Genomic DNA, 12,500 nt, shown 5'->3' on the forward strand with positions numbered 1-12,500 from the left:
ATGTCTGTAAAAGAAAACTTGTGTAATCTTGTTTAAACTTTAAACACCTTTACTGCATATGTACACACCAACTGAATGCCTATATTTGGAAATCTGGATGAATTATGGAACTTTCATATACCTCAGGGGTGCACATAAACTGGACAAAAGCCGAGTGTGGGGGTGGTTTTGAAAAAAACAGTATATATATATATATATTTCAAAGCATGGAAAGACTTCCTAAATATTTGCATGTAGTTCAGTGAAATGATGCTGATTTAGAAAATAATATATTAGATAATATTTGAATATGTGACCATCACGGGTGCGCTACCTTAAATAGGAAACCTGCAAATATATTTTTGAATCTTAAAATATGTATTTCCCAATGTTGTTTAAATGCATACAGCATAATAACTAAGTATTGTCTTGTAATGTCCCGTCATGTTACTTTATGCCCTGTATCGCCAGCTTGAACTTTACAATGTTTACGAAAATAAGTTAATGCGACATTTTGGGAGTATTGGAGTTCGACAACTTCCGGAAATGTTCAGGATATCACATTCATTTCATGGGCCACTTTTATGCGTTGTTAATATTTGCAGGCCGGGATATCAGCAGACAAACTTATTATTGCCCTCGAGCCAGAAGCAGCTTCCATTTACTGCAGCCACCTTCCGGTTGAGAAAATAGGAGAAACCAATATGTCCGCATTTCGTGCTGGAAAGAAATATTTCGTATTAGACGCAGGAGGTAATTCATAATTCACTTATTTGCGTTGTTCACAACACTATCGGTTTAAAACTGTTTCCATATACTATTCCTGCCTATGCATTATTTTCACAATGGCGACGTCATATTCGTACACGTGATGGTGTAAATTACGAAGTTTTCATTTACAAATTCATTGTGAAACTAATATCATCGTTAGTTCATAAACATAAATTGTCAACATAACAAATATGTTGTAAATTTTTGTTTACCTAGTCAAATCTGTCAATTATATTTAATTTTACTTACAATTTCATCCATTTAGTCGCGTGTTGAGATTTAGCGATATAAATCGTCAACACCAAAAGCGCACATACGCTTTGTTTTTTATTTTTTAACTAGCAAGTGGTGATGTTTGTTGTTTTGATGAATGGTTTAAAATCCTTCTTGCAACCTGGAAAGAGTTGAAACGTTTCGCTTCGGCTAAGGGCAGCCTAGTTATGTTATTGTCAAAGTGATAAACGGTATTACTTTTGAATTATACTTTCATTATAACCTGGTCAATTTTTATCATTTCATTCATATGTTTAAAAAGGAACTTACGTACAGTGAGATGGTTGTATGCATACTTTGAACATCATAACACGGAACCAGTTAATTTCAAATGTGGAGTAAAATTAAATTAAGTGTGTATGCTACACAATAACTGAAATGTGAATCCCAATCAAACTTGTTCCAATTAATGACATTATCAATGCAAACATTAATTGAATATATATACATATGTAACTTGGTGCCATACGATAAAGATTCCGTTCTTTTGTAATAATGTTAATGGGAATACTAATTATAAGTTCAATATCAACATGTTTAAATTGATACATTGTCGAAATGAATTAATATATTGCCCAACTGTTGCATAACTGGATAGAAGCTCAGTATAAGAGATCTCCCTCCCAAAAATATCGTTTATCTGAGGAAATGCATGCCGTTATGTGGTGCGTATGTTTCTATCGCTGTTGACACTGCTCCGATTGTGCGTCGTCTTGACCAATTAACGACGCGTATAATTTTTCATTTGTGCTGGTACTTGAACTATCCTTGGCAAAGAATTGTTTCGAATGCAATGCATTTAAAATCCACTGAATACACTTTCACCCTTCTTGATATGTTCACATTAAAATTAAAGTTCCGCACCGCATATTAACCAAATAACTGAAAATATTGTACCACCTACTTAGACAATATTTCCCAGTTTTATCACGAAATCAAAGAAATATCCTATATTAATTTTTAGGAGGAACGATTGACATGACCGTTCACGAGGTTTGTGAGGGGGGAAACCTCAAAGAGTTACACAAAGCGAGTGGAGGTGACTGGGGAGGAACGAATGTCGACGACGCGTTTATCGACTTTCTTAGCAAACTAACAGGTTCGAGATAGCAATTCTCTTAAACGAAATGCGCCTACACATTAATGTAAAATAGGAATACATTTTAATTTATAAATGTATTGTATAAAACTGATGATTGTTTTGTGTGTTTTTTCGTGTTCATATAAAAAGGTGATACAACGTTTTAAAGACGAGAAAATGGACGATTACATCGAGCTTCTCCGTGACTTTGAAACGAAGAAAAGAGCCATAGAGCCCACTAAAAGCGGCAAAGTTACTTCAAAATACCGTTATCACTTTCCGACCTTGTAAAACATGAAACAGGCATTTCATTACAAGATAAACTACCAAATGCTGGTTATGGAGAACAGGTTTTACTTTTTTTAAGATTTAAAAATTGAAATTAATTTAGCCATTTTAAGTCTCCTATTTTTAAAATAATTCATATAATAGTTAAATGTTTGTAGACATTTTTTTACTAATGAGTTTTATGTAATATATTTTAAAACTTCACAATTTTGATACAAGGTTAGCCTTCCTGCTAGAGATAAATTTCGAATTGATGCTGATGTCATGAGATCGTTCTTCAGTTCATCTATATCAAATATTGTCGGACATGTGGACAAACTGCTCCGAAAGTCGAAATGCAAAGGAGTTGAAGTCATTCTGATGGTGGGTGGTTACTCAGTGTCATTACTTCTCTAGGACACCATCAAAAAAAAAGGTTTTCGCGGTTGAAAATCCTCGTTCCACAAGAAGCAGGGCTTGCGGTACTTAAAGGCGCCGTCATATACGGACATTGTCCAATGACAGTTAAGGAACGGGTTTCAAAGTATACCTATGGTATTAGAACATCCCTGTCATTTGACGTAACGGATCATCCCTGGTCGAAACGCAAAGTCGATGACGATGGTAAAGTCCGCTGCACAGATGTTTTCTCTGTCATCGTTCGAGCTGGGGATAAGCTTGTCGTGGTCGAAATGCAGGAATAAAAAACGTATCGTACTGTAGACGATTGTCAGCAATTCCTGAGGATTTCCATTTTTGCCACATTTGAACAAAATCCAAAATTTGTTACCGACGTCGGTTGCAAACACATTGGCTCTGTTGACGTCCCAATGTCCGGCAGGGGTACTGCTAGATCGGTTGGTGTTCGTTTGATTTTTGGTGGTACAGAAATTACCGTTGCGTGTATGGAAAAAGAAACCGGTATAATCACAATGTTGAATGTAGACTTCCTGGTGTAGCTTTGTGAATAATAAGGAACCTTCGCTCGCCCATCACTAGTGGGACTTTACGAAGACATATTAGTTCTTGTTGTATACCGGAAATATATTAACGTTTGGTAAGATATGCACGATAATATTAATACTGACATTGTATTAATCAGTCATTGAATATAGATGTAGTTCGATATAACTTCATTCATATAAAAGAACTGCTTGAGATGTGTATCACAGGTCCAAAATATATAACAATACAATTTTCATGGGAAGCTAATTAAACCATGCATTAGATTGGGTTGATATAATGAACATTGACTCTTTTTTAAGGAGCGCATAGAATTTAATAAGTACTGCTATTGTTATAGAAATAAATATTCAATATCAATGTACTTTGACACGGCCGAATGTTACCGCTACGAAACTGAGTTTCACGTTTGGGCAAATTGATATTATTTCTTTAAACATTGGGTCCTTCTAAATGTAGAACCCAATGATAACTTAGTTGTGCGGCTAAAATGTTGGTCAATTGATTTTTTTTTAAATTTTATTTAATTAATTGTTTCCAAAACCATCACACAGTGTCTTACACGTTCAAATAACAAATTTGCGCACATTTAGGTACGTTATATAACGTCATATTACTTATTACCAGCTATGAAGTCATCGTTTTTGGGAAAAGCATAGATTCAACCAAATATTCCATTTGATCCAACGATGTAGACTTGTAGTACATTCAAGACACGCCCAACGATATACAATAGATTTGTTTGCACTAATGATTCTTGTCTAAGCGAATAAAGTGTAATATTTCTTTAAAATGGGTGCTTGGATGTATGACTAAACAGTCAAACAAATAACTGCCTTATCGTTGTATAACATATCAGTCTCTGCACGAACAAAAATGTATTCGCAAACCTTTCCGTTCATTATTTTAAGCCCACCAATAGGGTAGTGAATTGTTATACTCCCTTTATATGCAAAAAAAGAAAGTTTATTATCGAAGTATCCCTTTTAAGCTCACCCGATCACAACGTGCTTTTTAAAAATCATGACAGCCGGATGATAGCAATTTGTCTTATATTAGTAACACTTTCTTTATACTCAAGATGTCACAGTATCGTCCAATCATCATACCATTTCCTCAAGAACACTTTTCTAATGAAATGTCGGTCGTGCTTGAAAGTGGTTCCGGTCTGCGAAAACATAGAGGTTATAATGGGGCGGGACACTTTTATTTACATCGCTATCGAGAATCATACTGAAAACTGTTAAAGTCACATAAGCTTTTGCTTAATAAATATTTAAACACATATAAACAATGTGTCTGTCTAATTCAATAATTGTTTGCCTGTTTCAGTACATGTTACCTAAACTGTGTGTGTTTTACTTAATATACAGATATCAAATGAAATAATGTAAATACATTTTTATAGTGTAGTGCGTCGTTTGCTAAATTTTCTATTAAGTTTTACATCGAATGATTCTGTTATGTTTCTTGAATTGTGTCCTTCAAGATTATTTAATCGAACAACAGCAACAACCATTTAAATACTAATGAATGGAGTGTGTTTTATAAATGGATTTAATTGGTATGGTACAAAATGTCATTGTACCACACTTATATTGACATTAAATACCAAGTGATGGCTTTCAGTGTTATTTTTTATTAATTATTCTATTTTATTTGCTTTTATTAGTATTTAGTAACTGATTATAATTTAAAGTTAGTAAACTGTAGCAATAAGTATTATTTAATATATTGTTTTTCCAAGTCCATTGACTTTGCATTAGGTAATGTAACATTCCAGAGGAAAACAAACAAACATCAATGCAATAATTTATAATACTGGTCAAATTGATCGAAGTTTCAATGCAATGAAAAAAATATATTAATTGTTTGAGTATTCTTGTACATGTATGCTTGTGGTGTAGTGCATATTTTGACTTGCTATTTGGTTATTAGTTCTTTTCGTTTTTATCAACATTCTATTTAAAGGATTTTCTCGTGGCGTTTCGACTGTGGTTTCACTTTGTACATAAAATATACTTTTTTAAAAAACTAAACCGTGTTTTCTATTAAATCATCCATTCTGAAACACATCCCCACATACCCTCTGAAATATTAAACGATGTTGTTTCTTCCAAAGTCAATATTTATATACGACGTTTGACTATTGAAATTGATCGTGCATATGAGTATTTGGGGTTTTGGTAATTTGATACATTTTTTCATGTTGTATTGCATACCTTTATATAAATAGTAACATTTAAACGTCGATTTACTTGCTGTCGTTCTGATATGCCAATGAAAAGCTATACAAAAGGGTGCGCCACGGATGACGTCACATTACGAAACATCATTACTAATAACCAAAAATGTCTTATGTTTTAAATGCATACATTTTGAGCGACAATGTATTATCTCCTTGAATGTTTCATAAACAAGTACATTTGTATGAGTAGCCTTGAATGGAACTGATTAAAGCCACACGACACCATTTCTCTAACTTAATCGTATCTTAAAGTATTGAAAAAATTATATCAATCAAACCAAGTTGGCTGGCTGTCTGGCATTCTGCCTATAACCAAGGACATACATACAAAATAAATTTTGCCAAGAATAGGATATTCGTACAATAAAACGACTTAAAGATGAAGAAATATGACAATTATATTAAAAAATACGTATGGCTATTTACCACATTTTCCGGGATTCTGGAGATAGTCTATGTATAATCCGGTCAAGTGATGCTGTGTTTACACTGAACAAATTGCTGGTAACAAATATGTTTTTCATAATTTAACGGTTAAAAAACAATAAGATTGTAAGAAACCCTGTGGATATACCAAGTTTATGTATACTGTGCTTACAAATCAGATAAAATAGTGCTTTGAAATTTAGTTTTCGTTATTTTTCTGTGCCCGTGCTATACAGATTTAACGCCATGGTTGAGACTGAGTGGGAAAAAAGTGGAAAGGCGGCGTAAACAACCAAAATAAATGAACAGTTCTTAAGATGAATAAATGCTCCATATGTTTGCTGAGCTACGATTCACTCGGAGCGACTAAGTTAAGTGTAATTAAAACATACTTATTCTGCAAAATTCAATGATGTCCATGAATGAAAAAAACTCAAAGTTGTGTTAACAACAAATCCTCATACGGAGTTTTTGAAAAATCGGGCTTAACAAATCAATCGAGGCATGCTCGAGGAGAAAAAAACCTTATATTTCGAGGCTTTACTGAGAATTATGTTGAAAATTGAATCAGCTTATTGTTGACTTTATAAAGAACAAACTAGATATTGAACCATGCTAGATTTACATGTCATGGGCTCATCGATTCTTGGCCAATTATCGTCGATTGCCGGGATTATGGTACTGTTGAACTGATAATGATCAATTTGCGTCGTTATTTTAGAGGTTACTTACTAAAACAATAATGCAAAAAATAAAACAATTATTTATCACACAGAAGCAGCTCTTGCTGAGCAATATCATTTTCAAAAGATTCATCATAAAACAAATATTTAATTTAAAATCAGTTCGAAGAGAAACACACACCCACACACACAAGAGCCATGAGGGCCCCCATACCGCAGAACTAATCCATAAAAGCGTTGGTGCTCAGGAGATGTCATTTGAAAAAAAGCCTTTATTCAAAAATCATATTTTGCTCTGGTAACCTGCTTTAGAAGAGAAAGACTAGAACGACTAAGAAACCATTTGGATCATTTCTGTTCAGGTTTATTAATATGACCCACTGGTTAAAGATGTGTTAGGTACAGACTGTTTAGATATGTCCGACAAAGGATAACCTTGGAGGATTAGATAATTGTGTTTTCTTTACAGCGACACGTGTTTGCAGCTCTAATGTCTTCTTCCTCTTTTTAGGCTGCTTTTAATACTTCGGAAACAGGATACATGGTGTACATTCATTTTGAATGACATATCAAACCATCAAATCATAATTCCAGCAGTAATAATAATGATGTCACCCTCACTGATCAAAATATATGTGAGACGTAATAGCCGTCATTTCTTGCTGGACAGCAAAATAACACCCCAGAGTAATTCACGTGAACGCGAGATACGCTTATCACGAATACAACTTATGTATTCCAATACCACGTTTGTGTCCCTATAAGATCTTGGTGAATTGTGGCTGTTCCGAAACCATTACTTGTTGTGACGAAGGAGAAGATTGAGATGTTGATGGCAATTAAAAATGGTGTAATATGACAAAATGTTAGACTGTTACGACTAAGAATTTCGTAAATGCGAAATGCTAACCACATTGTCTGTATAGGTCAGCATAAGATAAGCGTTTTTGGGAATGATTCAAAAGAACAATCTACATTAAGCACTTATTCACCATAAATAATGTACATGCGGTCGAATAGCACTGAACTTTTTCGGAGAAAAGGTTTTCAAGTAGAGCATGTGAAAAATCAAAACGACTGACCTCTTTAGGCTCCACTCAGACAGTTTTTCTGTGTGTATATTATTATCTCTGCCCAAGTCGATACAAATGTGGTTTAAAGCTCTAACATTTTTATATGAATTTTATATATGTTTGTGGTGTATCAATTGTTATATATGTTTGTATTACTTAGCTTTTATAATGTTTATATTAATTATATCGTCATGAGTTAGAAAAATCATCGTGCATTTTTTTGTGTATATCGATCAAGAGCACGCTTTTCAAAAGTAGATAGTGTTGTGTTTTTATCTTCTACATCCATTAGAATTCAAACGAGGTCAAAAACATTCGTAAATAAAATTTTAGTTGCCTAGAATGTCCGATGAGATTGATCAATTTATAAAAATAATTATCAGCTATTCCTATGAAAACTATGAGATTACATTTGAGGTGAACTACAGCAACATATATGCAACTTACTCGAATAATAGAACATCAGGCACATGTTATCAAGAGAGAATCTTCTTATTAAACCTCAATGATTAACCCATTTATTTCTTAGCATTAACAGGGTGCAAGATCAACTGGGTTCACAGGGGTTTACACACGGGCCGGACAGAATGTAAACCCACAGTTAAGACCTTAATTTTTCAAATATCTCAAGTTATTGAAAGACATTTGCAAAAATCTTAAATGCATTAAAGATAGTTTTTCTTGTATTGATGTCGATATCTTAAGATTTAAGAATAAATCATCGAGTACGTCTGAAATCGGTGCCACAATTTCACTTTGCGAGCAGAATAACCGTAACACATTGAATTTTGGCAAAGAACACAGGCTTATTAAATAAAATAATTCTGATATATTTCACATTGTCATAAGCAGCATAAAAACTGTTGTTTATCCACTAGTTGCAATTCTTAAGAAAACTTGTTTTAACAAATTATTTTAAGAAAAAGCCCCACATACCGGTGTGTTGACATCCATTAACGTTCAATTGTGAACCACACAAAGTCACGTTATCCTGCACCCTGATTAAGATATTAGACGCCGAGAACCAGCCTACTGCGATACCTGTACATGGTCGATAACTCTCAATTCAACACAAATACTAATAGGTCCTAGCTCAATAGCCAGAAAAGGTGTTGACTAAGCTTATATCGTCAGCGGGTTTTAAACTGGTAGTTTTCCCCCGGATCTTATCCACGTCCCTACGCCGACCAAAATATATGTTGTATCCAATGACCAATACATTATTTATAATGTATTATGTTTGGGAGTTGGTTTTAAAATAGTTAGACCATATTTCAACACCATCCATCATTCAAGGGACCTGACTGTCATTAGAGGGATTTCGGTTTGGGCGAGTTTATGATACCGCCGTATTTGGTATACTTATTTTTTATGCAATTATTCTGATAAATATAACCGTTGTTATTGTATGAATAAAAGCAACGCTTATTATGTGAGCGTCGCGCATGCTTGCAAAAACGGATCTTTGATCGATTCAGTTCCCTTTAAATTAAAGTATGTTTTAGCATCTGTTCGAGTGGAACATGAAATGGATTATTTTAGAAATAATATGTATCTTCCATAGTGTGTTGATTTGATAAAACCATTATATACTGTGCCATCCGTTAATACACTATTACAGAAAATTATTTGTTCGATCAAACAAGATGTAATATTACAATATGAGTCTGGTCACGTTAGGAAAGAACTTGCATACAGGCCCGGTTAGCTTTGTCGGGACAGTACGTGCCCTGGGGTATCCCGGGTTCAATTCTCTGACATGACTCTCAATTTCCTCGCACTGCAAGTGACATGTATCGCCCAATTTAGAGCCGCGACATTACGAGGGTGTAATTTATTAGGCACATGGCTTATAATATAACATTATTAATGCCTGTATTTGAGATTTAATACATATTCAAGTGTGGTTGTATGTCATGGTTTTAACTTGGACATGTCAAAGGAGAATGTATGTAGCAGTCCAGTCAGTTCAGTTGAAAGAACACTCGTTCTGATGGCGAGGTGTCACGGGTCCGAGTTCTGGTCAATCCGCATACTGTTTTGCCATGTGACAAATTGTAAACTTTGTGTGTGTTGCATTGATACGATCAATAACATGCCCCATGTATAACCATCATCATAATCATCTTTGTCGTTTTCTCCGTTAGAGTAATCATTTTGTCTGTCTGTTTAATGTTCCGCTTTCAGCTAGACCTGCTTATCCGTCAAAGACGATTACTGGTACCGCATAGACAAGTCAATCGGTCTTTGCGTTTCCTGTCGCCGCACAGCAAAACCAAGTGGTTTATCCCGAGACAGTCATCGCATCGACAAAACAGCATATTTATGCGGGGATACTCGTCTACGCGTCGTCACAGTGCGCATTGGCATATGGAAGATAAAACAATTGTATCGCAGAAAATTAACTTGCCCTCTTCACTCAACAAACATTTTCATACCATTTTGGCGGATATATACGTATAATGTAATTGCAATAACGCCGTGTATTTTGTTTACACTATATTAAATACACAAGATAATAAAAAGAAGGCCCACAAACTGAAGATTATACAATAATATTGACAGTAATTAAAATAACAACGTATACGTAAAATCAGATCAGAATGATTACAAACATGGCGACCGTACCCCGATAAAGTTTATTCTCGTTGATGCTGCTCACAAATCCGTTAAGCATCTAGTATGTTATATTTCAAATTAAATAATACCATGTATTCTATATCTAAGTGTATTTTTATCACCGAATATCGAAGTTAACATGTTTCATTAGGATATAGAATATTATCTTTACAAATATGAAAAGAATCATAATTATAGAAAGAATTAAGCGATTCAAACTTCCACACAAGTCTATGAGGGGCACAGAACAAAGTCTTGCGATAACCAATTACAAAGTTGAGAAATATACTTAACAAAATAATTAAACAAGCGAGTTTATGGCCGCACGTGTCCAATTAATATTAGTATAGCACGTATCTGTGTTGTTTTGTTAATAGCAAAAGTATTACGTCATTCTAATACATAATGTGCATGTTTATTACTTAATCTCACAACTTTTAGCAGCGATAGGACTTAAAAAATCAAATGTGATGCAAATAAAAACCAATACCAATAAAATAGGTGTACTATGATGCTTACATTCTATGACCGGTGACTTAGGTATGATATACATGTATATGCAAAATTAGAAACGACATATATCAATATATATCCAAAAATGAAAACCCACAGAAGAAACATGCAATAAATTTGATGTATAATGAACGTTAACGAAGCAATTGAATACAATATAGTTTCAGTCTTATAGACGTAAATGTAATTACACGTTACTGAGTTCAGTGCCCTAATACCTCGCACAAAAATGAATAAGTGAAGTCATTCTAATCGTTTTAGTCAATGACATTTTTGTATTGAAACCCTCCCTCGTATTCAGGTATCAACGTCGAATTTATACGGCATTTTTTACGATTAACGATGTATTTCAAACATTAATTATTGTTTGCAATCACATGCAGAAATGGACACTGAACATTCTTCCTTTAAGCAATTTTAGTTAATTTTAATGCATTTCACCAAAAATGATCGAATGTAGCAAAATAATACAAAGGGTAATTTTATTATGTACACCATATATTCATTGTAAACTAGTGTTTGTTTGACTGTTTTAATTGTACGCCTGAAATGTAAACTGTCAGTTCATCGATACATACATGTTGCCATATTGGCAGCATTTGTTTCCATTTTGGGAATTCACATTAAAATGTGTTTGTCTGAAGACTTAATGGAGAACATTGATATATTATAATTGAATCTGCTACTATTAAAATGTTACAAAAATACATGTTTTCGTATTTTCTTGTTGTGAAACTGTTTGTATATTTTATTATCTTCATTTTAAATTTAAGAGATAAGCATGTTGTTCAAATGCAACTTTGCTTTAATTTTCCATTCATTATTATTATTTTCCTGGGTCCTGGTTCTGGCAGCTATGAGAGGCGAAGGACCATTGTTTGTCTTGTTTGCATGTCACCGTTTTAGGGCCGTTCAGGACGTAGCCACTTTCACAGAAAACAGAAGCCGTCGCACCATATACTGTGGAGTTGTAGACGACGAATCCGTGTTTTGGAGCAGGTAGACTGCAGCACTCTGCAATGAACAGAGACTTACGTTTAAAGGAAAAAAATCAAAAGCTATTGTCAATGATCCTGATTTGAATTTTAAATAGTATAAATAGCTATGCCTATATTATTTTTATATTTTCATATGTATTTATTTATATATGTGGATCATTGACCGTTAAACAAAATATAAACAGCCTATGTCATAAAAATGTAGGCTCTTTAAAGAAGTACAGACACGTGAGTTCTTCGGTGAAACACTCGGATTTTGAGGCAAACTAGAAACATATCTAAATGTCATTATACACTTTTAAGGAGTGGACAATCTTACTAAGATCTTATCAGTTAACTGTTACCTAAACCTGGGTAAGTAAGTAAGGCTGTGCATTGTTTATTTAAGTATGATATAAACCAGGCATGTCTAAATATCGATCATTAAGGGACTCTGTAATATGCTCACTAGGGCATTTTATGGAAAAAGAGCCATCTTTAATTTTTTAAGCGGCGTATGTACAAATACACTTTAATTCACATAAATGCTAAATTAATGTGAGGACCATTTTTGTATCATACTGAATAAGCCATGAGTTCAATAATTAAGTCATTTTATCAGAGTAA

The 12,500-nt window shown here is 33.9% G+C and overlaps 1 protein-coding gene across 1 annotated transcript in view; it reads right to left on the reverse strand.

Moving 5' to 3' along the window:
- Positions 1 to 10,248: 10,248 nt before the first annotated feature.
- The window catches only part of LOC127878565 (CUB and sushi domain-containing protein 1-like), a 30,863-nt gene continuing 28,611 nt past the window's right edge, over positions 10,249 to 12,500 (reverse strand). Inside the window, exon 23 of the mRNA XM_052425096.1 lies at positions 10,249 to 11,910. Coding sequence (XP_052281056.1) covers positions 11,723 to 11,910 — 188 coding nt within the window. The 3' untranslated portion in view covers positions 10,249 to 11,722. The remainder of the gene's footprint in view (positions 11,911 to 12,500) is intronic.

This window comes from Dreissena polymorpha, chromosome 4 (genome assembly GCF_020536995.1).
Source record: "Dreissena polymorpha isolate Duluth1 chromosome 4, UMN_Dpol_1.0, whole genome shotgun sequence".
Taxonomy (NCBI): Eukaryota; Metazoa; Mollusca; class Bivalvia; order Myida; family Dreissenidae; genus Dreissena; species Dreissena polymorpha.